The 26963-nt window shown below is 40.5% G+C and overlaps 1 protein-coding gene across 1 annotated transcript in view; it reads left to right on the top strand.

The window, feature by feature from the left end:
• LOC127419663 (neural cell adhesion molecule L1.1-like) overlaps positions 1-26963 on the top strand; it is a 165426-nt gene that overhangs the window by 78262 nt on the left and 60201 nt on the right. Inside the window, exons 5-12 of the mRNA XM_051661231.1 lie at positions 1620-1789; positions 5075-5200; positions 5300-5470; positions 6481-6595; positions 13241-13425; positions 19200-19331; positions 24774-24917; positions 25726-25837. Coding sequence (XP_051517191.1) covers positions 1620-1789; positions 5075-5200; positions 5300-5470; positions 6481-6595; positions 13241-13425; positions 19200-19331; positions 24774-24917; positions 25726-25837 — 1155 coding nt within the window. The remainder of the gene's footprint in view (positions 1-1619; positions 1790-5074; positions 5201-5299; positions 5471-6480; positions 6596-13240; positions 13426-19199; positions 19332-24773; positions 24918-25725; positions 25838-26963) is intronic.

The following is a 26963-nucleotide window of genomic DNA, read 5'->3' as shown; positions in this document are numbered from 1 at the left end:
TTTAACTTTTTAAAAAACGGTTCCTGCTAGAAGTCGAGTTGTCACGTGACGTACCCGCGATGGCGCATTCACGCGAGAATACGGAAGCGTGCGCTTTATATACAACAGAGGAACAAACGCCACATGAAGGTTAAGTCATTTCAAACAGCGTCCCAGCGCTGGCCGAAAGTAACAATTTAAAGTTAAAAACGTTCTAATTATCGATATGTTTCTAACACAAACCTATCGGTTTGCTTCAGAAGACATTAATTAATGGACTGGAGTCATGTGGATTACTTTTATGCTGCCTAATAATGACTTTTGTACCATCAAAGTGCTGGCACCCATTCACTTTCATTGTATAGACAAACAGAGCTGAAATGTGCTTATGAAAATCTTTATTTCAGTTCTGCTGAAGAAAAAAGACATACACATCTGGGATGGCTTAAAGGTGAGTCAATCATGTGTGAATTGTAATTTTTGGGTGAACTAAACCTTTAAAGCGCTGTATTACTTGTTCTTGGCTTTTTCTTTATATTATGCTCTCACAATGTCAAAAAGACAACAGATATTTTGTAGTCACATGATTTAAAAAAAACAATATCCCATGAATTATTCTATGGGAATTTCCTGTTTCCCCAAATCCTCTCTGTACTGGCCTGCTTCCATGGGTTGCTTTAAAACTTAATTTTTTCCCCTTTTCTACACTGTTAATCCATATTTCTTTACCGTAGGAATGTTTCTAAAGTAGACCACTAATCTTATTTTTTTATTTGTCAAAATGATGGAAAATATTTTTAATTGTCCATCAATATTTTGGATAAGTTAAGGCATCCTCTGATATAATACGTGTTGTTTTTAGTTTTGAATCGGATCTCTGTCCGATCACACTGGTGACACATGGAATGCAAAACGCAAATGCAAACCAGCTAAAAAATATCTACTTACTATCCGGATTCGAAGAGGTGTAAAAGAGGCCATTGTGTCATTTTATTTTCAAAGTGGAGTCATTTGCTGAATTCTGTGATGTGGACAGTATGATAGTTTTGAATCACACTTCTTAATTAACATTAATGTATGAAGCTCACATCAACAGAAAGCCTCATTAAGGAAACAAAAGTGATTTTCCATATTCAAACATTCACTAAACAAAACACCATGATGTACATAAATGACAACAAAAAAAAATAAACATTATTTTAACAATTTTTTTTTTACAATCATTTTAAACAATCGTTTTAAAAAGAAATATAATATGTCACACAGGGTCTTAAAAAAAACCTTTTGTTATTATATTTGACTGTAAAAGTACATGATTTTGTTAATTATATATAAAATAAATTGGATGGTAATTCAGTTTTTTCTTCTAAAAAACATTTATTTTTTTATTTTTTTACAGATTTGTTACATTTTTATTTATTTTACAGTATTTTTACATACAGTAAAAATTACACGTATTGCCCTATTAAATACAGGATATGGTAAGGTGACTTACAGTAAACCAGTTAACAGATTTCTACCACAGCAGTTTTGGGATTCTTTACCATTAATATTGCTAATGTTTTTACAGTGTATTCAATCTTTATGTCTCTGTCACTCACTCTCACTGTATCTAAACTGTTCTCTCCTCACTCTGATAGTTTCCGCTGGGTGAAAAATGGGACTCAGTTTGGGGATGTTCTGCAGGGGTCAGGAACCCTCACAGCAGATAAAACAGAAGATCTCAGGTTCTACCAGGGCTCATACCGCTGCTACGCTGCAAATGAGCTGGGAACAGCTGTCTCGGACCTGGTGCACCTGACCACAGAATGTGAGTGCTTCCACATAACTAAGGATGTCACAATACCGACACTGGTATCGGAATGGGATCCGATACTGCGATCATGTACTTGTACTTGTGCTCGTAAAAATGCTCTGATACCAAAAACTGATACCATCTGACGTACAAATGTCATTACATTAACGTTCAGTGCACACATTAAAATCACGTTATGTCCTAGTGTGATTATTAAACTGCAAAGGCTTTAATTTCATTAGATAAATATATAGTTTGCATGTGCTGCGTGCTTTAAATGTTTGTGCTTGTGAATGTGTGGAGCCAACACCGGGTATTCATACCTTTTAGAGTGGCTCATACACAGAAAAAGCATAATGAGCATCGCACACTGTGTTTGCAGCAGATGACAGCGAGCAGAGCGCTAATTCACTTTGTAGTGAAAGACACATACAGACTACATATTTATTTAATGAAATAGCAGTCTTATTCTGTTTAATTATCACATAGCAACCTGCTTTTCTGGAAGTGAGAAGCTACCATCAAAACCACACGGAAACGGAAAGGGGTTTAAATTAAAAGCTTCGCCAAAATAAAAGATCAATTTATATGGAAAAAAGTAAGAGTATGTAATATTTACTGTAGCAGTACTACTACTTATAATAAACCAATTATCTGTACTCATATTCGTTCTTAAAAAAAATGGTATTGGGACATCCCTACTCATAATCCATATTAATAAACACTCACTGCCTCAGAATATCATACTAGGCAACTCTCTATGGACAAGTTGCAGAGCACAAAATAATGTAGGGCTGCTAGCATACTACTCATACTATTTTTGCACAGTATGTTGTTGTACACAGGTTATCACAAAATGCAGTCCTCAACTTTTTTTTATTTTTTATTATTATTTCACTTCCAAGAATTTAAGACATTTTTACACAAAATTGGGTTGAAAATGCAAAATAACCATATTTTTTTCTGAGATGACAACTGAACGCCACTTGATGTTACATGAAGTCATGTAGCATACTACTGTTTATTGTTGCATAATCTTTATTGTTTTACATACTACACAAGTTAGTAGGCAGTACACATGCTGTAGTGTATACAGAAGGCAGTATGCTGGTATTCCAGTCCGAACATACTCAAGCCCATGTGAAGGTCTGAAATCATTAAGATTTCATGATTCATCATTCATTTCAATTAAAGTTACCATCTTTAAATTTTGTTTAGTCAAGACTGTGATGGTAAATGTCACCAATACTGACGTGTAATTAGAGTGAATGTGTCTGACTTGTGTTGAGGCTGTGTTGAGTGTGGTAATGAAACAACATGTCAAATATGTTTCTTGTGTTATGTAATGACTGACAGTACAGTCATGACTCGGAAACAAAGAGCAGCTGTGTCTTTTTCGGTCACTCTGTTACCTTGACAACCATCTCTTAGAAACAGGGAGAGTATGATGTCATGCTGTTATCTTTGTAATGACATGAACATGATAGGCCCCCTGAGATCAATAGTGAATCCGGAAAAAAAAGAAAGAAAAAAACAGATGTGAGTGAACGGGCAAATGGGGGAGTGGTAAACAAAATGTGAATAAGACTGTGACCCTTGTTTAGAGTCAACATAAATCAGGGTCAGCGACTGGCCGTCTGGAGCACCGGTCGTTTTCCCAGTGGGCTGCAGGGTTAATTTTGGCTGGCCCACTGCTGCGCAAGTACCGGCCAGACCTACGTGCGATATAGGCGGCCACCCTGGGTTCCAACATGCCCGCACGGACTCCAATTACAGAGCCAATATTCAATAAACTCTGTAAGGTAAAGCCAGTACAATGGCTTTTAGTTTTAAATTACTTATACAATCTAGCCCATAACCATGTTTGCACAACTGTGTACTTCGCGTGGACCTCATTATTTGACATACAAATCACAATAATGCTGACAACCAAAAACAACATAGTAATATAAGATGAGCTCTGAATAATCACAAAATGACAACTGCAATTTACAAAAAATACAGTAACAGCAGCATATATAAAATCTGCAAACAATAAAGCTATGAGCAATACATAGTCATTTGCATAATTTATTCATAACGCAAAGCATTAGTGGGAGCTGAAGTGTGCCCTGCTAAATAATGCTCACGCCTGATAAAATGCATAAAATAAGTCATGAAAAATATTACTTTGTGGCTATTTGAGTCTTTGAGGCTTACTTTGTTTAAAGGACAGCAGAAACAGTGCTTGTCAAAGCAGAATAATCTGGGGAGGGGCCTGGGTAGCTCAGTGAGTAAAGACGCTGACAACCACCCCTGGAGTCACGAGTTCAAATCCAGGGCATGCTGAGTGACTCCAGCCAGGTCTCCTAAGCAACCAAATTGACCCGGTTGCTAGGGAGGGTAGAGTCACATGGGGTAACCTCCTCGTGGTCGCTATAATGTGGTTCTCGCTCTCGGTGGGGCACATGGTGAGTTGTGTTGAGTCACTACGCCACCACAAGGACTTAGTGCACATTTGGAATTGGGCATTTCAAATTGGGGAGAAAAGGGGAGGGAAAAAAAAGGAATAATCTGGGGAAGGAATTAAAACACTGCAGATATTTATTTTTTAAATAAACATTTACACATAGTTAAGTGGGTAATTATCTAAGAGAATAGTTTATTTGCACTTCTAGAAAAAAAGTTGAAAGATTATTAAGATCTTTAAAAACTTTGAAGAAATGCTGACTTGTCATAGCACCTAAAATACACACTTTCCCTTGTACTTTCATGTACATTTTAACTAAACATCTGTATATTAGGAAAAGTTTTCACACATGTTATTTGTCTGAGCTATAAAGTGCTTATTTTAGTGCTTTCTATAAAACATCCACTCATCACATTTACAGTGGTTTTATATGTTTTAAAGTTATGACAATTTTTGCACTGTGGGGTCCGTTGTCAAAAATTTGAAATTGAGCTGGAAAATGAAATCAATGAGCCGGTGTGTTATAGTGTGATGTGTTAAGGGCCGGGTTTGGTGGGCTGCTCTGGGCCAGAAAGTCCAGGGCCAATTTCAAGCCCCAGTCCGCCCCTGATCAGGGTTCACAACCCATTTTATTTCTATAATGTAATGTATCTACAAGTGCCAAAGGATAGCGTTTTTCGGGAAATAAGCTTACAAATTGCTTAACGTGTTCTAGGCATATTAAACTGAGCTTTTTTTTTTCATTGGAAAACTTGCACACTTCACGAGAGAAAACGTAAATAGTATTAATTTCATGTTGAGCTGAAACATGAATGAGTTTTTGACTATTACTTGTGGTTTTTTGTTCACAGCCATTCCAACTTTGGCAAAAGAGAAGCGTCAGAAAAAAAAAGTGTTTGAGGAAGGAGCGAGTGCAGTTCTTTACTGTAACCCTCCAAAGAGCTCTGTCACACCCAAAATACACTGGATGGACCGGCGTAAGATTTCTAAAAAAAATTATTTAGCCAAACAACTGCACTGCATGAAAATCAATGGAATTAAGTAAAACTGAATCACGTTCGTCTTTGTTTTGTCAGTGTTTCGTCATATCCCTCTGAGTGAACGCATTACCACCAGTCTGGATGGAAATCTGTACTTTGCCAACCTACTAGTCAGTGACAGCAGAGACGACTACACCTGCAATGCTCACTACATCAATGCCAGCGTCATCCTGCCTAAAGAGCCCTTCGGCATCAGCGTTTTTCCCTGTGTGTAACAACTTCACTCTGATCAGTGATTAGTACACAATGCATTCCTCAACCAATGAGCTCTGTTGATTGACATGTATAGATAATGTATAGTTTATTTTAATAATTTGTGTTAATATAAGGATTTGTTATTTGTTTTACTGAAAAATAAGAAAGAAATACAGATTTATAATGTTATATTTTTGCAGTGTATCAGGGACATGTCAGTACAACTTAATACAAAAGAGATGGAAATCGTGTACAACAACATTGAGTTGAGGATAAACACGAAGATAACCCAAATAGACAGAAGGCTGTGAGCCCAGGTGAATGGGGAGATCACTAGAAATCCACCCATTTCTGAGCATAGAGGAGATAATTGAGATTTTTGTCCACAAACATGACCTCATTTTTGTATGAGTAGGAGTTTAAGAAAATCTGAGCCCATGCACTGCTTAAAATCATGTATATAATCAGACAGTGTGGTACATGGAAAGGAGACTTGACCCGAGAGCTGATGCAGATTTGTGTATCTTCAGCATAGCAGCTGAAAATGAGGCCAAAAGGCCTCATCATTAAAAACACGAGAGGACCAAGTACTGAGACTTGGGACACCACATGATACAAAATTACCATAGGCTATAATGGCTTTGAGAGAAGATCTTCAGTGTGTGAATGAGATTTCATTTCATGTGATATCTCTCTCAAGTCTAGTTAATGAGATGAGATAATAAACAAAACATTTAGATGATTTTCTCTTCTTCCAGTGTGCAAAGTGACAGAGGTACATATAGTCCCTTATGGCTCAAGTGGTTAAGCATGTCAATCAATTGAAACTTTAATCTATAAACTTTGGCCTATACAAGTTTGAATAGGTTTGTTCCAATGAGTTTCCATAATGTAAGATCTTTAGCTGAAATTAAATAAAATTATGTATACTGTTTATTCTTGTCAGAAGGAGTTGTGTAATCTATGCTTTAAATATGATATTCTCTTTTTGTTTTGTTTTTTCTCCTATTTTTTTTTTTTAGCAAATTCTGTGGCAAAGAACCGGCAGCCCCAGCTACATCAGCCATCAGGATCTCACAGCTCTTATCTGGTGCTTATGGGCCAAACACTGACTCTAGAGTGTATTCCTGAGGGCCTGTGAGTACTCACTTAACGTCTAATCAACAAGAAACATGAATTCTAATCATTCACAGCATGGATACAGTAAAAAAAACTGTGCGGCGACTCTAATGTTCGTTGAACCAAAACATTTTGTGTTCGCTGAACTCCTGACATTCTTAAAGAGACAATCGCTTATCATAGAAATTAATTGAAACTTAAATTAAATATCAAAATCAAATCACTTTATTGTCACACAGCCATATACACAAGTGCAATGGTGTGTGAAATTCTTGGGTGCAGTTCCAATCAACATAGCAGTCGTGACAGTGATGAGACAGTACCAATTTACAATAACATCAAATTAACATAGCACAATTTAAACATCTGATATACACATAATTACACTCAACAATATACAAATAATAACATACACTGTACAGTATACAATACGCACTATATAGATACACATTATTCAATAAAAATAAAAAATAAAAATATATAAAAAAGTATATATAGTATATATAGAATGTACAGTATTGTACTGTATTGACATTCAGGCTGTCGGTTGATAGTCAGTTGTTAAGAGAGAATATAATATAATAATAATATAATTTATGACAGTCCGGTGTGAGATATAAGAGTAAGGGTAATAAAGTGCTGTGCTGATGTATTTTGATCGTGGGAGATCAAGAGTTCAGAAGTGTGATTGCTTGGGGGAAGAAGCTGTCATGGAGTCGGCTGGTGCGGGTCCTGATGCTGCGATACCGCCTACCTGATGGTAGCAGTGAGAACAGCCCATGGCTCGGGTGGCTGGAGTCTCTGATGATCCTCCGAGCTTTTTTCACACACTGCCTTGTATATATTTCCTGGAGGGAGGGAAGCTCACCTCCGATGATGTGTCTGGCAGTTCGCACCACCCTTTGCAGTGCTTTGCGGTTGTGGGCAGCGCTATTGCTGTACCAGGTGGAGATGCAGCCAGTCAGGATGCTCTCTACAGTGCAGGTGTAGAACCGTGTGAGGATGTGGCGGTTCATTCCAAACTTCCTTAGCCGTCTCAGGAAGAAGAGGTGCTGATGAGCCTTCTTCACAATGACTTCAGTGTGGATGGACCATGTGAGTTCCTCAGTGATGTGGACACCCAGGAACTTGAAGCTGCTGACTCTCTCCACCGGTGCTCCATTGATGGTGATGGGACTGTGTTCTCTGTCTTTTCTTCTGAAGTCCACCACAAGCTCCTTTGTCTTACTGACGTTGAGGGAGAGGTTGTGCTCCTGACACCAGTGTGTCAGAGTGTGCACCTCCTCTCTGTAGGCTGTTTCATCATTGTCAGTGATCAGACCTACCACCGTCGTGTCATCAGCAAACTTAATGATGGCATTGGAGCTATGTGTTACCACACAGTCATGTGTGTACAAGGAATACAGTAATGGGCTGAGAACACAGCCCTGTGGGGCTCCAGTGTTGAGGATCAGTGATGAGGAGATGTTGCTGCCTATTCTAACCACCTGGCGTCTGCTTGACAGGAAGTCCAGGATCCAGCTGCACAGCGAGCTGTTTAAGCCCAGAGCCCGGAGTTTCTCATCTAGCTTAGAGGGCACTATGGTGTTGAATGCTGAGCTGTAGTCTACAAACAGCATTCTCACATAAGTGTTCTTTTTTTCCAGGTGGGAGAGAGCAGTGTGTACTGTAGATGCAATGGCATCATCAGTGGAGCGGTTGTTGCGGTAAGCAAACTGCAGCGGGTCAAGAGAGAGAGGCAGCACAGAGCAGATGTAATCTCTGATTAGTCTCTCAAAGCATTTGCTGATGTTGGGGGTCAGAGCAACAGGACGCCAGTCATTTAAGCAAGTTATTTTTGATTGCTTTGGAACAGGCACAATGGTGGATGTTTTAAAGCATGTGGGGTCTACAGACAAAGAGAGGGAAAGGTTGAAAATGTCCGTAAAAACAACAGCCAGCTAGTTCGCGCACGCTCTGACGTGGCCCGGAATGCCGTCTGGGCCCGCGGCTTTGCGGATATTCACCCATCGGAAGGATCGGGTTACACCCGCTACAGAGACGGAGAGTGAACTAACCTCTGTAGCTTCAGCCACGAGAGCTCTCTTTGCGAGGGCGGTGTTATTTCCCTCGAAATGAGCATAAAAAGTATTTAGCTCATCCGGGAGAGAGGCACCGGTGTTCATGGCGGAGTTTTTATTCCCTTTAAAGTCCGTGATGATGTTAATTCCCTGCCACATGCTTCTAGAGTTGGTGGTGTTAAACTGTCCTTCAATCTTGTTCCTGTACTGGCGTTTTGCGGTTCTATTAGTTTTTCGGAGGGCATAACTGGCTTGTTTATGCTCCTCCGCGTTCCCGGAATTAAAAGCGGAGGTCCGCACATTAAGTGCTGCGCGAACATCTTTATCCATGGTTTCTGATTCGGATAGATCTGTATTGTTCTGGTAGGAACCACGTCCTCTACGCACGTTCTGATGAAACACATTACGCTATCAGCGTAAAGCTCGATGTCATCATCGGAGGCGGACCGGAACATCTCCCAGTCCGTGTGATAAAAACAGTCTTGTAGCGTAGAATCTGATTGGTCCGACCAGCACTGGATCGTTCTGAGGGTGGGTGCTTCCTGTTTCAGTTTCTGCCTGTAAGCAGGCAGAAGCAGAATGGAAGAGTGGTCCGATTTGCCAAATGGTGGGCGGGGGAGGGATTTGTAGCCATCCCGGAAGGGAGAGTAGCAATGGTCCAAAACCCGGTCCCCTCGTGTGTTGAAACTAATGTGCTGGTGGTATTTTGGTGCGACTGATTTTAAACTGGCTTTATTAAAGTCCCCGGTCACAATGAACGCAGCCTCAGGGTGTGCGGTTTCCTGCTCACTTATACAACCATACAGTTCCTTGAGTGCCTGGTCTGTGTCGGCTGGTGGGGGAATGTACACAGCTGTGATAATGACCGCTGTGAATTCCCTTGGTAGCCAGAATGGTCGACACAGAAGCATAAGAAATTCCAGATCAGGAGAGCAGAAAGACTTGATAGAATGTACGTTCCTCACACCAGGATTTGTTGATCATAAAACATACACCACCTCCTCTGCTTTTACCTGAGAGGTCTTTCGCTCTGTCCGCTCGGTGCACGGAGAACCCCGCGGGTTCAATGGCTGAGTCTGGAATCTCCGCAGACATCTAAGTTTCCGTAAGGCAGATAATGCAGCAGTCCCTTGTATCTCATTGGAAAGAGATCCGCGCTTTCAGCTCGCAGAGCTTGTTATCCAGAGATTGAACATTTGCCAGTAGAATACAGGGTAGCGGGGGTCGATTTGCACGGCGTCTTACTCTGAGAACACTGGCTCTGTTTCCCCTTTTCCTTTTGCGTTTCCGCGGCCGTGCTGCCCAGACAAAGGGCTCCGCTTGCGTGTTTGTAAACAGAGGGTCGGTATTGAGAAATTTGAAGTCCGGTTTACGGTGTGAAATTGCTGAACCAATGTCCAAAAGTGTTTGTCTGTCGTAGACAATAAGGCAAACAACATCCAAGACAAAAAACATAAGAATTGTGAACAAAACAAACAAAACACTACTATGTTGTGTCGGAGCTCGCAATGCAGCAGCCATATTCGGTGCCATCTTATTTACAAATACTTGTAAATTCTTCAAGTTGTAAATTGTAAATTATTTCAAACAGTGTCAGTTATTATATAACAGTAACTTTATTATCATATATGCAATTTCATGACATTATTAATATCTATTATTAACATATATTTAATATTATTATTAAATTATTTTTAAAAAGATAAAATGTCAAAATCAAAATCAAAAAAATATTATATACAAAATATATAGCGCATTACTTTTCCTGGATGGTTACCTCTTTTATACAATTTAATGGTCTGTTCAGTTACTGTAATTACAAGCTTCTGACTAATAAATACACAGATGAGCCAAAACTGTATAACCACCTGCCCCTATATGCTGTTGGTCCTCCACGTGCAGCCAAAACAGCGCTGACCCGCCAATGCATGGACTCTACAAGACCACTGAAGGAGTTCTGTGGTATCTGGCACCAAGACATTAGCAGCAGATCCTTCAAGTCCTGTAATTTGCGAGGTGGAGCCACTGTGGATCAGACTGTTGGTCCAGCACATCCCACAGATGCTCAATTGTATTGAGATCTGGGGAATTTGGAGGCCAGGGCAACACCATGAACTCTTCATCATGTTCCTCAAACCATTCCCGAACAATGTGTGCAGTTTGGCAGGGCGCATTATCCTACTGAAAGAGGGTGTACCTAGTCCCTAAAACAGGACTCATCGGACCAGGCGACCTTCTTTCAAGGTCCAGTTCCGACGCTCACGTGCAGCTCCATACGCAGCAGGGTACAATGCACTGTGTGTTGTGACACATTCCTCCCGTAACCATCATTAAAATGTTCTGTGACTTATGCTGCAGTAGACCTTATGTCGGTTCGGACCAGACGGGATAGCCTTCCTTGCCCTCGCGCATCGATGAGCCTTGGGCGCCCAACATCCTGTCGCCGGTTTGTGGTTTGTCCCTCCACGGACCACTGTCAGTAGGTAATCACCACTGCTGACCGGGAGCACCCCACAAGCCTTACCATTTCAGAGATGCTCTGACCCAGTCGTCTGGCCATAACAATTTGGCCTTTGTCAAAGTCGCTCAGGTCTTTACTCCAGCCAATTTCTCCTGCATTCAAGACGTTGACTACAAGAACTGATTGTTCGCTTATCTATCCAGACCTTGACATGTGGCCTTGTTAGGAGATGATCAACATTATTCGCTTCACCCGTGAGTGATCATGATGTTTTGTCTAATCAGTGTATGTTCACGTCACTTGTAATCCAAGTTGCAAACTCTGAATTATATGAAAGTGCTGAATTCTCTCACTTGTATGAAGTCCTTGAAAATGAAAGATTTGTGCTGGAAAGAGTACTTAAAAGTCTGGGATTTTCATTCAGTGTTGCCTGTATGAACACTGTATGGATCATTTTAAATCTGTAATTTTTATTTTCTTATGCTTTTACAGATATGTAGTTATTTAAATCATTAGCTTAACCCTCTGGGGTCTGAGGGTGTTTTGGGCCCTGGAGAAGTTTTGACATGCTTTGACATTTGTGCTTTTTTCAGTTGCTTAAAAACATATTAATGGCTAAAGTACGATAACACTGTATTCAGCAAAAACTGGGCTACAATAATATGTGAGCAACATGTATGTACATGTTTGTATTTTTGAGAAAATAACATTTATGTGTTTTTTGAAAAAACAAAAATTGTAAGTCACTGAAATAAGGCCATATAACACATACTAAACATTTGTTCACAAGACTTTTGAGAACTGGATCTTGTAGCCTAGAGTTTTTAATACAAAATGATGTGAAAACCATCCTGATCACTCATTCATACAAAACAATATAGTCATTTAACTTTTGTAAGACACTTTCAGGGTTAGGAAGGCCATATGCGAGGAGGCGTGGATGATCATGAATACTGATGTCATTCACACCTGAGGAGATAAAGACCCCTTTTATAAGACATAAAATATGTACATGTTTATATAAAATAGCATGTCAACTACTGTAAGTAAAGACTTACTCATCCGAAATTGTATCCTCGGCTGGATCAAGTCGCTCTTCAAAATGCAAACGTTCATCCTCGAAGTCCCGCTCTTCTTCTGAGGACAATGTGAACTCTTTATCACTATCCAGGACCATCTGTAGAGCTTCCTCACCTGTGTAGCGTGCCATCTTTCAAACGTGCAGGAAAGTGAATGAATCTGATGATGAACTTGATGCTTTTTAAGGCACTGTTGGGGGCATTTACCATTTGCATTGATCGCCTCAGCACATTACCGTATGAATAGCACCCTCTGCGCATGGGTGGGATCACATTAGCGATAATTAGCTGAGCCAGGAGAAAATGTACATCTCTTTCGTTTCATACAGATTACATTACAGGAGAATATTTGTTTTAAATTTGAATTGTTTTATTTAAAAGTAGACATTTTAAGCTTTCTTTAGACACATGTTTGTCTGATAAGTATTCGCTGAGTTTCAGTTCATTTTTGTGACATTTTTCAGAAAGATGCTCTAGGAGACAGAGACGGCTGAAAGCGCACCCTGTATATTTTCTTTATTTTACAAAAGCACAAGGTTTTGTTGTTATTGTGAGTGTACACAAATAAAAGTAGATCCTTTATAGTCTCTAATGTAATGTAATGTCTTACACTTATCTATATGCCCAAAAATGATGGAGTATTTTAAGTTGTTTCCGCTGTTATGAGGAAAAAATCCAGCAGGACGCGTCCGTCGACCCCTGAGGTTAAACTGACAATAAGCAAATGGCAGTGAGCATACAGCTAAAATGTTTTGTACCCAGTTAGAGAGATGGATGACTGCAGCTTTATGTTACTACTCATCTCATCTCATGTTGTCACCTACAGTCCAGGGGAAGATATGAAGTGAGTTCTTTGTTGTAATCTAGAGAATCAGTTCAGAATGAATAGATCAACAATTTGAAAGAATCCACACATCAAATCTAACAATTACATTTATTTGAAGAATTAAACAATCATGAGGCTTTGCGTGTAATTTGATTTCACACAAAAAATATCAGTCCCAAAATAATCATTGTGACACTTTTGACACTTTTCTTTGTCCGTTGTTTTGTCTGATTTTAGGCCGACTCCAGCTGTGCTCTGGGAGAGGAAGGACAACCCCCTCTCTCTGACCCGGACGAAGAAGCTAAACTACAACCGCTGGCTTCAGATTCAGGATGTGTCTGAGACGGATGATGGAGAGTACGCGTGCACTGCCAGGAACAGCCAGGGCTCCGTTACACACTACTACACTGTCACTGTTGAAGGTACCACATATACAGACACTGCTCATGATATGATCACAAAATGAACTGCTTTGTAGTTTATTTTAATTTAATTTAACCCTCCTATTTTGTTCAGAATCCACATAAACCTTATGCATTCGTGGGTCAATTTTGACCCAGTGGAATTCAAGCTTATAAATCATACATTTCACGAAGGTCTTCATCTAAAACTATATTGTAAGTCATTAATAAGTTCTTAATTGTTTATGCATGTAAAAAAAAAATGTTATTAGTATGTTAACTGACATATATAAAAGTTAAGTAATATGCCTTTTTTATATAAATAATAAAATGTAGAAATTCTTTGGCATTTCAAAATATACATTAACTACAGCAAAACCAGTGTGATACATGTGAATTTTTTTTTTTTTTATCAACATTTCTGTGAAATTTTATCTAAATATAACTTAATATACAATTTATATTAACATCTAATGTGATAATTACTAGTAATTTGAATGAATTTCCTATTACTTATAACTGCTCAATACAACTTGGTGGTCAAAAGTTATGAAACCAACGCATTATTTTTCAACTAAACTTTGTCAAAACAACTGTACAACTCAAGTATATAACATTAATACTTCTTTACTATGTTTTTAACCCTCCTATTGCGTTTGGGTCGTTTTTGACCCTGTAGAGTTACACCATAATTTTTAAATACCACATCGTTTTTTGTACGGGAACCAAATTTGTGACTTTGTCAAGACTACCAAAATGAACAATATTATTTTTTTCTTCAGATTTTTAGAAGCAATTATTTAAGAGAAATAATCATTTTAATAAAATTATTACATCTTTTTCAATTTTGACCCGGTGTCACAGTCACCATTGTTCTTTGGACTCTTATTTTGAAATAGTTTTGTCTTGTCATTTAGTTTTCCCCAAACTACAGTTCCCAGGATGCACTGCCCTCATCACAGCCATCTGTTCCCCATCTCCCTCACCTGTTCTCCATTCCCTCATCAGCACTTTTTTGTATAAATACCCTCTAGTTTTGTTCGAAGATTGTCAGTTCTTGTTCATTGTTTCATGTGTGAATGTCACAATAGACGACTGTTATGTTTTGTAGCCTTCATCATCATCTCCTATGTTAACTCGTCTTCTTTGTGGATAAAATTAAGCTGCACATAGATCCTGCTCTCTCGCCTCATCATCTATACCAAAACGTGACAGAAGAACTGACCTACAAAAATGGAACTAGCGGCTGTCAGGATTCTCCTCCTTGAGCAAGGGGAATGTCCAGTTGAGGATCATGTCTGTGAGTTTCTCCAACTGTCAAATTTAGTGCACTATGATGACCACTCTCTGGTGATTTACTTCTGGGTTGGTCTGAATAGTGCACTAAAGGAACTAATGCCTCTGGCTGATCCTCACTGCACACTCTGTGAGTATGTGGAGAAGGCTCTAGAACTTTGCAGTTCCCCTTACACTGTGGGTTATGGCGGGAACCCCGGGCCAAGCCTCCCACGGCTCCTTGCTCCAAGCCTCCCACGGCTCCTCCCTCCAAGCCTGCCATGGTTAATGAGCCAGCACCCATGCCTGCCACAGTTAACGAGCCAGCGCCCATGCCTGTAGCATCGACCATCCCAGAGCCGATGCCTGTAGCCTCCACCATTCTAGAGCCAGTGCCTGTAGCCTCGCCCATCCCAGAGCCAGTGCCTGTAGCCTCGCCCATCCCAGAGCCAGTGCCTTTAGCCTCGCCCGTCCCAGAGCCTGTAGCCTCACCCATCCCAGAGCCAGTGCCTATAGCCTCGCCCATCCCAGAGCCAATGCCTATAGCCCCATCTGTCCCAGAGCCAGCTCTCGCAGAGCTAATAGTCCTAGAATGGATTCCCGCCCATGTGCCCACCCCGAGTACCCTTCCTCCTCCACTGGTTCCATCCAGCCCCTCTACTCCGCTTGTTCCGTCCAGCATCATGGTCTCGCTGGTTCCATCCAGCACCCTAGCCCTTCCCCCTCTGATGGTTCTGTCCAGCCCCTCTACTCCGCTGGTTCTGTCCAGCATCATGGACTTGCTGGTTCCGACCAGCACCCTAGCCCTTCCTCCTCTGCTGGTCCAGTACCCTGGCCCTTTCTCCTCCCAGGACATCAGCTCCTCCTCCTTCTGATCAGCCGGTTCCCTCCAAGTCTCCGGCTCGACCATCGCCCCCGGGGACTTCCCAGACAAGGGGATCTGTCGGCCCTCCAACTCCTCCTTGGCCCTCCAAGCCCTGGAATCTGCCTTGGCCCTCCAATCCCTCGGTGTCACCTCGACTCTACGTCCCCTCATCTCCGCTGTGGTCCTCCAGACTATCGGTGTCACCGGGGTTCCTCATCCCTCCAGCACTGCCTTGGTCCATCGGTCACCTGGCTCCACCTTCGGCTCCACCGGGGACCTCCATCCCTCCATTCCGCCTTGGTCCTCAGTCCCAATGGCTCCACCTCAGTCCTCCAACCCCCCAGCTCTGCCTTGGTCCTCCGAGCCTTCGGCGCTGCCTCGGTCCTCCGAGCCTCTGGCTCCACCATGGTCCTTCGAGCCTTCGGCTACTCTCCAGGCACTAAGATCCCCAGTTCCACTCCTCAAGCCTCTCACGGCTCCACCTCCCATGGCTCTGCCTCTCGAGCCTCTCACGGCTCCACCTTCCATGGCTCCGCCTCCCTTGGCTCTGCCCCTCGAGCCTTCCATGGCTCCACATCCCTCGGCTCCACCTCCCATGGCCCTGCCCCTCGGCCTTCCACGGCTTTGTCCCTCGAACCTCCCATGGCTCCGCCCTTCAAACCTTCCACGGCTTCGCCCCTCGAGCCTCCCATGGCTCCACCTTCCACGGCTCGGCCCCTCGAGCCGCCCGTGGCTCCACCTTCCATGGCTCCGCCCCTCGGACATCTCATGGCTCCGCCTTCCTTGGCTCCACCCATTGAGCCTCTCCTGGCTCCACCTGCCTTCGTCGAGCCTCCCTTGGCTCCGCCCTCTGAGTCTTCCTTGGCTCCGCCCTCATCCACTGAAACTCCACCTCCTACAGTTCAGCCTGCTCCGCCACTATCTCCACCTCCTGAGTCTCAAATCCCCGATCCTCCTGTGGCTCTGTCTGCTCCACCTCCAGTTCCTCCTCTTGAGACTCAAGTCCTCCATCCTCCTGTGGCTCCGCCCGACCCCACTCCGGTTCCTCCTCCTGAGTGTCCAGTTTTTGATCCTCCAGCAGCTCCACCTCCTATGTCACAGTCACCGTTGTTCTTAGGACTCTTATTTTGAAATAGTTTTGTCTCGTCATTAGTTTTCCCCAAACTACAGTTCCCAGGATGCACTGCCCTCATCACAGCCATCTGTTCCCCATCTCCCTCACCTGTTCTCCATTCCCTCATCAGCACCATTTTGTATAAAATACCCTCTAGCAAAACATGACACCCAGCCATCAATTGAGGCTTTACACATGATATTATGCAGATATTTTTGCACATTTAAGAATTCGATTTTTCTTAAAAATATTTTACTTACCTTTAACCTCTTTCCCATACTCTCACACACACTTTTTTTGTCTCAAAATGTGACTGCATATTGTTTACAAACATGCACACACATACACATACAGTCACACACACACTCACACACGGAACTGATAAAACAGATTTAACAAACATAAACAGGGACAGATTAACCACCGGGCCGATTGGAACGTTGCCTCTAAACCCAAAGGGCCCCGAACTCTAAATCAATTATTTATTTATTTTGAGATACCTATAATAAATCCACTTAAATGTCAGCCTTTTGTGAAATACTATTTGTTCGGCCGAATGCGTGCTGGACGACAGCAGCGTGAGCACAGGCACTCGAGTGCCCACTCAGGGAATCTGCGTCTCACAGGTGCGGAGCATTTATTTGAAGGACTACAGTGTAATTCACAGCCTTTAATTCACAAAACACTTCCAAACACAAAGATAAGGTGCCATTTACCCTGGCTGTGTACAAAGCTGATGGTTTAAATTCATAAAAGCGACAGAATTTGTGCAACAGTATAGAGGACTTTAAAATGTTTAAGTCCTGCATGCATTTAATGTTTAATTATAAAGAAAAAGATGCCTTAATACCCTAAATATGTGCACGGTAACCTTTTGTAATATTTGGTTAACCGTGAGAGTTCATGAACGGTTATTGTGTTATTTGTCGGGAGTCGGGACTCGGGAATAAAGAACATTTATTGCCATGGATGCGTCAAACACAATCTCAGATAGCAGGGAATAAAGTGCACAGTGAGCTATGAGTCTAAATAGCTCAATGCATAGATCTTCAAATGATAAAATCACATTCAAGTCGAACAAAAATAATCTCTGTCACTGCCTGCAACATAGTAGGCCTATTCCTTTTTTTTTTCTCCCCTTTTTCTCTTCAATTTGGAATGCCCAATTCCCAATGCACTCTAAGTCCTTGTGGTGGCGTAGTGACTCAATCCAGGTGGCGGAGAACAAATCTCAGTTGCCTCCGCATCTGAGACCGTCAATCCACGCATCTTATCATGTGGCTTGTTAAGCGTGTTACCACGGTGACATAGTGCGTGTGGAGTCTTCATGCTATTCTCCACGGCATCCACGCACAACTCACCATGTGCCCCACAGAGAGCGAGAACCACATTATAGTGACCACGAGGAGGTTACCCCATGTGACTTTACCCTCCCAGTTTGGTTGCTTAGGTGACCTGGCTGGAGTCACTCAGCACACTCTGGATTCGAACTTGCAACTCCAGGCATGGTAGTCAGCGTCTTTACTCGCTGAGCTACCCAGGCCCCAAGTAGGCCTATTCTTAATCAATGCAAAAATGCATAATTCTCCCTGGGCAGGTTCACTTTCCATGAGGCAGCGAACACTACGGATTATAGGACTTCTTTGGGATGCTTTGATTTTTAAATAATATTGCACACCAAAGCAAAAGCGGGAAAAAACACTGGCTCACCGTTTATCAAGCGCTGAAGCTATACTTCATCAGAATGTCAATTTGTGACACCAACGCTGAAAAAGCTTGATGCAGCGCAACAAATGGGGAAATAGAACACAGGTGTCTTGAGATGCATTTATAAATATTAAAGTTCTTTTAAACTTTACAGTGATTTGTGGCACAACTATCAAAGACGTCCGTCCAGTTCATGTTTACATGGCCTTGACGCACATGTGAATAGCCTGTAACTCGCCCTATAGCCTACTTGAAAAACTGACCCGAACCTGGCCCAAAACCTGTAGGTTTGTGGGGTACTGTCGGACTCAGATCGGGTTGAAGACCTCTATACCTGTGCAGAATAACTGAATAGTGATTTTGGTATTTGAATACCATTCACATCCCTCTTAATAACGCATGTTTTTGGCTCGGTTCATAATTAAAAAGTACACATGCCGTGTAAGACATTGCTCCAAACTTCCGTCAATATGAAAAATCCAACCAAATCTGGCAAGCATCCTGCAGCGCATAAAATTAAACGTAGTCACGTGACACGTCAAAATCATTTTGTTTAAACATTGGCTACCAACATACTCAGTTTACTAATTTAATCGATGACTTGTACTACACATAAATAACTAATATTGGCATTATATTCATGCTGTGTAGCCAGAGGAGAACTCCCCACAATAACACGAGGGAATGAAAAAAACAAAACGGCTATCGGCATAGATTTTTGTAGACAACCAATAGTTAAAAATAGCAACTATCGGCACAATTAATCTATAAAACCAATATATTGGTCTACCTCTAGTTTTAATATATACATACACTGATTTTTAATGTTTGCAGCTGCTCCATACTGGACCAAGAGACCTGAAGACCACCTGTATGCCCCAGGAGAGACTGTAAGACTGGACTGTCAGGCCGAGGGTATACCCACACCAAACGTCACATGGAGCATCAACGGTGTTCCCATCACAGGTGCATACGGGTCCATCTCATCATGAACAAACTCTCACTGATCCAAATAATCAGATCTTGTTTTTGACAGTTGTTTACCATTCCTGACCAGTCTTTTTTTTAATTGTTTTTTTTATAGATTAATTAGACTAATTGTGTCTACGTATTAAGTTCTTTGCAAAACAATACTGTTTAAAAACATCACTGGATGCACCTCATGCACCTCAAGTTGGTTGACAGAATGCCCAGAGTGTGCAGAGCTGTGATTTATTCTCTGTTTTTTTTATTTATTTTTTACTTTTTGATTCCAAAGACCCCCAAATATGATGACCCCCCCTTCTTTAGAAATAATGGCAGCTATATATTTTGTATAAATTTTGTATATATGTATAAAAACACGAATATAGGCTACTGTTTGAGAAAAATAGTAAGCATACATTACAAAGACATGTTGTTTCCTAATTTCTTCCAAATAATATATTGTCATTGTATTAAAACCGAAACAGTTTTTGTTTTTCACAAAATTAAATGCTTATTTGACTGTCAATAGAATAAAATAATACGTCTGTTGATTTCCAACCAGTCTTTCAAAAGCAGAATGAAACTTTTAAAGTTAATTAAAAAAATAAATAAAAAATTTAAATTCAGGAAATTTGTTATTTAAGAATAATTCCTTACATTTATATAGCACTTTTCTAGGCACTCAAAGTGCCACCACCAGTGTGCAGCATCAACCTGGATGATGCGACGGCAGCCATAGTGTGCCATAACGCCCACCACACACTAGATATTGGTGGAGAGGAGAGAGTAGAGTGATGTAGCCAATTCAGGGATGGAGATTATTAGGGGTTCATGATAGGTAAGGGCCAATGGGGGAAATTTGGCCAGGACACCAGGGTTATACCCCTACTCTTTACAAGATGTGCCTAGCCCTCTTGTGGCCCCCTTGGGGTCCGCCAACCCCAATTTGAAAACCCCTGATCTAGATAAAAGGCCTCATTCATTAAACTTTTATTTCAGTCATTTGTGTGCAAAATGGACCTTCCTGAAAACTTTCCTCCAGAACGCTGCATACACCACAGATTTCTTAGATAAACGTGTGTATTGTAGGGGGGACAACCTATCGGTTCAGAGTGGATCATCACGTCGGGGTCACCACTTTGTAAGGGGGAAGTCACCCACTGGTCCAAGGACGGTATCCATCCAACGGCTGAAGGTCTCCTGCGTGTTTTGTCTTATCGTGCGCAACATTAAATAATACTTTCATTGATTATTTGATTTGAGTTCCATGTTTTTTATTAATCTTATCATTAATTCTTTTCTTTATTTCATCTGACTCTAATTATGAAAAACCTCGTTGATGTATCTATGCTCTGAATTTTAGTAATTCTCTCTTCTAGACTGCATTTGTTATTTCAATGTTATTTGGGTCCTGTGCTGGTCAGACACAGGTCCTTTAACTACAAATTCATCAGTTTCAGATATTAGTAAGTATTAGACTAAGTCCTTATAGGTTCTCGGCTTTATCCATTTAGTCTTATTTGGCTAAGTTCTATAATAGATTCTCGGTTTACCGTTTAGCCCCAGTCAATTAAGTCCTGTTTTACAGATTCTCGGTCCTACCTTTAGTATTCCCATTTAATTCTACTTGGCTAAGTTCTATAATAGATTCTCGGTTTACCATTTAGCCCCAGTCAATTAAGTCCTGTTTTACAGATTCTCGGTCCTACATTTAGTATTCCTATTTAATTCTACTTGGCTAAGTTCTATTATAGATTCTCGGTTTACCGTTTAGCCCCAGTCAATTAAGTCCTGTTTTACAGATTCTCGGTCCTACATTTAGTATTCCCATTTAATTCTACTTGGCTAAGTTCTATTATAGATTCTCGGTTTACCGTTTAGCCCCAGTCAATTAAGTCCTGTTTTACAGATTCTCTGTCCTACCCTTAGTATTCCCATTTAATTCTACTTGGCTAAGTTCTATTATAGATTCTCGGTTTACCGTTTAGCCCCAGTCAATTAAGTCCTGTTTTACAGATTCTCGGTCCTACATTTAGTATTCCCATTTAATTCTACTTGGCTAAGTTCTATTATAGATTCTCGGTTTACCGTTTAGCCCCAGTCAATTAAGTCCTGTTTTACAGATTCTCGGTCCTACCCTTAGTATTCCCATTTAATTCTACTTGGCTAAGTTCTATTATAGATTCTCGGTTTACCTTTTAGCCCCAGTCAATTAAGTCCTGTTTTACAGATTCTCGGTCCTACATTTAGTATTCCCATTTAATTCTACTTGGCTAAGTTCTATTATAGATTCTCGGTTTACCGTTTAGCCCCAGTCAATTAAGTCCTGTTTTACAGATTCTCGGTCCTACATTTAGTATTCCCATTTAATTCTACTTCGCTAAGTTCTATTATAGATTCTCAGTTTACCGTTTAGCCCCAGTCAATTAAGTCCTGTTTTACAGATTCTCTGTCCTACCCTTAGTATTCCCATTTAATTCTACTTGGCTAAGTTCTATTATAGATTCTCGGTTTACCGTTTAGCCTTTTACATACTTAACTAATGGGTTACTTCTGAAGTAGCTTAATTAAGCCAACTCTGACCATAGATTTGTTGTTAACAAAAATATACTAGAAAACAGTCCTTCAGAATGAATCATTATAACAATTTATTTACCAGGTAATAGTAATACATTCAAACAATCCAATTTAAATAATAAATCAAACTCAAAGCTATCAGTGAACCAAGCATAATAATATAATTAAAGTTGTATTCCATTCAAACATTTACCAAACATAAGAAATACAAATTGCAATTACCTGGTAGTGGAAAAAACTACATGCAAATGACAAAGCATGGGAGATCTGATTTACAGATTCCTTCAAACATTTATCAATAATAAGAAATACCTGGTAGAGAAAAAACTACATGCAAACGACGAAGCATGGGAGATCTGATTTACAGATTCCCCGAGCTTCTCTTCCATCCTTCTTTAAGTACCAAACGATTCCATTGTTATTTCAGATGTGTGTGTTTGATGTTATTTAGGATTTTGTTTACAATTTAGGGAGTTGTAGGTCGACCTTTGATTGAGTAGGTTGTTTGATGTTTACAAAGAATACACCTAATCTGCATACAGCATCTGGTCTCTGTGTGAGACTTGGGAGGGGCATGCCCCGGATAGAATACTGTATTTTATTAAGTTCTTAAATCTTACTTGTGATTTGATTTTGCTGAAAGGGAATGAGACTGTTTTACCAGTTGCGCTGAGACCTCTTGAATGATACCAAACATGTATGATCAGAAAACCTTTTACATTACAGTACAGGATAAGTCATAACTTAGTTTTTAGTGTCCTTAAAGTGACCTAATGTGAGAGAGAGAGAGAGCAGATGTGAGTGTGATTTGCGTTTTATGGTCCCCAATCAGTGGGGTGTGTTTTCTCAGGTGGAGACGCTCCCCTGTGTGAGTTTTATGATGTTGGTTCTCGCAGAGTTCTTTGACTTTCCCGGAAGTGATGCAGATAATTTTTGTGACAATCTTACAGTATGTTAGTGAATTCCAAGCATTAAATAAAATAGGCTGTGCACGCGTGCTCATTCACAATTATCATAATCCACTCCCATGAAAATGCCATTTAGGGAGGGCATCAGACATGCCTGTAATAGGAAGCATTAAACATCTACTGTATGCAGAACAGTGATAAAAGGGGTTTTGAAATGAAGTGCATTCAAATCAGAAACTTTTGATTTAGCACACTGGTAAAATCTGCTGTGTCCGGTCTTAAAGAATTCGGAGGTTCTTTCATGAATCGAACAGTCCAAGAACTCCAAGTCCAAGAACAAACAATAGTTTGACATGAAGCTTGAGTGTAAAAATGTACCAGTTCATTGTTGACAGGAAGAGGTCCATCACCATTAACCTTATCTGGCTCAGTTCAGCGCATCATTGGTGAAACTTCTCTGGTAAATCTGAATAACAGTGATATTACTGTATAGAGGTCGACCAATAGTGGATTTTGCCTATACTAATAACTACGGTGGTGGAAAAGGCAGATAACTGATAATCAGCTGATAGTAAAAAAAAAAAAAAAAAAAATTACTATGACGGGTACAGACATAGAATCAAAGAATCCAAAATCAGTAAAATCCCAAATGCAGTTTATTTTTCAACCAAAATCCCAATAATAATAATAATAAAAAGATTATAACGCGGGATTTATAATCCTTTCTGCTTCAGCTACAAAGGAACACAGAGGAATAATATTTTTTTTATTTTATTTTTTTTATCCCCTTTTCTCCCCACTTTGGCATGCCCAATTCCCACTGCTTACTAGGTCCTCGTGGTGGCGCGGTTACTCACCTCAATCCGGGTGGCAGAGGACAAGTCTCAGTTACCTCCACTTCTGAGACCGTCAATCCGTGCATCTTATAACGTGGCTCGCTGTGCATGACACCGCGGAGACTCACAGCATGTGGAGGCTCATGTTACTCTCCGCGATCCACGCACAATGTACCACACATCCCATTGAGAGCAAGAACCACTAATCGCGACCACGAGGAGGTTACCCCATGTAGCTCTACCCTCCCTAGCAACCAGGCCAATTTGGTTGCTTAGCAGACCTGGCTGGAGTCACTCAGCACACCCTGGATTCTAACTGACGACTCCAGGGGTGGTAGGCAGCGTCAGTACTCACTGAGCTACCCAGGCCCCCTGTGAAACCTTACATTTTCAAGCAGATCAAGTAAAGAAATCATCAAACTACTTTAGTCACGTTAGAGGGTATTCTTTTTTTTATTTCTAGAAAATCCAACACAAACTGCACATAAACTCTCATGACCGTTTCACCCCATGCCAAGCATTTCTGCTGGAAAAACGTGACAATTTATGAAGCAGAGTTGTGAATAAACAATAACCTGCTCTGAAGGAATAAATGCAAGCATCAAAGAAACACGTTCAGTTAAGTAGCTTTATGTTAAAAAAGAAAGAAAAACAACAACCCGTTTTTATTAATAATTTATGTAATTCATTATGGTTACTTTCACTCATTAAATTATTAGTTAATTTTTTCATTAGTTAATTATTACATTTTCAATTCACTTACTTTCATTTCAGCATTCTGAAAATACGAAAACAATCATGAATATGAGAATTTACATCAGACGGCTTTATGAATGATTTATGCAAAAATTCTGTACTGCTCGTGTTTCATGAATGAGGCCCAGAGTGGTTACTTTGAAGAAGATAAAACTGATTTTAACAATGTTTTGGTCATGACATAATTCCAATACTTCCATTTGTTATTTTATAGCTTGATGACTTTACTTGTTCTGAAATAGGAAATATTAAAGAATGATAAAGGAGGTCTGAACTTGTGACTGGTAGCGACCACACCTAGCTTGGTTACATTGGTGTCTCTGTAGTGTGGTTCTGCTCATGTTTCTGGTCTGTGTGTGTCATAGGGACTGATCAGGACCCGAGACGGCGTGTGAGCTCTGGCAGTCTAATTCTCACAGACGTTCAGTACAGTGATACAGCAGTCTATCAGTGTGAAGCCACCAACAAACATGGCAACATCCTCATCAACACTCACGTCCATGTCGTCGGTGAGCGTTCTTCAGTCAGATATTTGTTCATTTTCAGTCAAGCACTTCAGTGAAAGGAGGTGCTTAACCTTAAATTATGATTAGTCAACCTCAGGAAGTGTAATCGAAATATTATATGAGCTTTATTATCTATACATTTCACAATTTTTGCAACCCTGTAACCAAAATGTACATCTAAATACAGTTTAAAATCCAGAATTGTGTGATTTGGTTATTTTATACCGATAAAAATTTAAAAATGAAATGTAAACAAAATGGAAAAAGGATTAAAATTAAATGAAATATAAAAATGAAATATAATAATAATAAAAAAAAAAAAAAAACATCACCATCATGGGTAACTGGGATGTAGATGTGGGTTAAATAGTGTGCTGACTAAATGTTTGTTCGTAGTCTTCAATTTTTCATTTTCTTGCTTGATGAATACAGTCAACGCTGCAATTTCTGAAACAAATTGAGAAAATAGAATGAGATTATTTATTTGTCTTCCTGGCATGCTATACAAAGGGTCTGATGATTCCAACATTTGATGTGCTTAAACTATCTGCTTATCATGTTAACTTTATGCTAGATAATTACTACACTTTATCTAACATATCTAATACTTCTCCCTATAAAGGAACTTGTGCCCATATTGCTTAAAGTTATAGTTTTAAAAAATCAGTATTTGTACCCTATACCTGGAAAGTGCAGATAACAACAAAACACATTCAATTAGTCTTGTCTGAAATCTGTGGTAGCTGCTTCTTTCTTCCTGTTGTTTTTCTCCTGTTATATATCAATAAGGGTTGTATTTGTCATCTCTCAGAACTGCCTCCTCAGATACTGACAGCAGACGGACTCGTGTACAGAGCAACGACTGGTCAAACCGCTCTACTGGAGTGCAGAACGTTCGGTTCCCCCAGTCCCAATGTGGACTGGTAAGACAGCATCACTTATTCATGTTTTCTTTTTTTTTTCTTTTTTTTTTTTTCAGTTTGGAATGCCCAATTCCTAATGCGCTCTAAGTCCTCGTGGTGGCATAGTGACTCGCCTCAATCTGGGTGGCGGAGGATGAATCTCAGTTGCCTCCATGTCTGAGATCGTCAATCCGCACATTTTATCACGTGGCTTGTTGAGCGCGTTACCGCGGAGACATAGCACGTGTGGAGGCTTCACGCTATTCTCCGCGGCATCCACGCACAACTCACCATGTGCTCCACCGAGAGCGAGAACCATATTATAGCAACCACGACCGTCAATCCGTGCGTCTTATCACGTGGCTCGTTGTGCATGACACCGCGGAGACTCACAGCATGTGGAGGCTCATGTTACTCTCTGCGATCCACGCACAATGTACCACACGTCCCATTGAGAGCAAGAACCACTAATCACGACCACGAGGAGGTTACCCCATGTAGCTCTACCCTCCCTAGCAACCGGGCCAATTTGGTTGCTTAGGAGACCTGGCTGGAGTCACTCAGCACGCCATGGATTCGAACTCGCGACTCCAGGGGTGGTTGTCAGCATCTTTACTCACTTATTCATGTTTTCTAAAGAAATGTGTGCTTTAGCCTCTCTAGACTTGAGTCTGACTGCTGTGTTTTTTACATTTCCTTTTTTTTATTTGTAACTAGTAGCACCTAATAAACATGCAAAAAATAAAAAAATTTAAAAATAAAAAAAATTCTAGAGCGAATCGTTTCGTAAAAATGTATGTCCACAAATGTGGACAGTGAAGTTGTGAAATTGTAAATAATACAAAGCTATAGAAAGTCAGATTATTTTTATCAAATTGTTTATTATGTTTCCAGGAGTGTTGGTTATTCATGTTTTTGAGACATTATAGACATTACATCAGAAATTAGCATAATTAATTCTGATTCAAAGTAATGGCCAGCATCATCCAATCCCTGCCAACCATGTTAAAATAAAATGATACATTATAAATTCTGAATATATGTACTGATTACCATTGTTCTGTGTCTGTCAAACATGTTGAGTGATCGAAACATCATCTGCAGCCTGATACTGAACTTTTGATAGGATGTTTGGATTGAATGCACT

The sequence above is a fragment of the Myxocyprinus asiaticus genome, chromosome 29, assembly GCF_019703515.2.
Source record: "Myxocyprinus asiaticus isolate MX2 ecotype Aquarium Trade chromosome 29, UBuf_Myxa_2, whole genome shotgun sequence".
NCBI classification, from domain to species: Eukaryota; Metazoa; Chordata; class Actinopteri; order Cypriniformes; family Catostomidae; genus Myxocyprinus; species Myxocyprinus asiaticus.
This window is presented reverse-complemented; position numbering and strand designations above follow the sequence as displayed.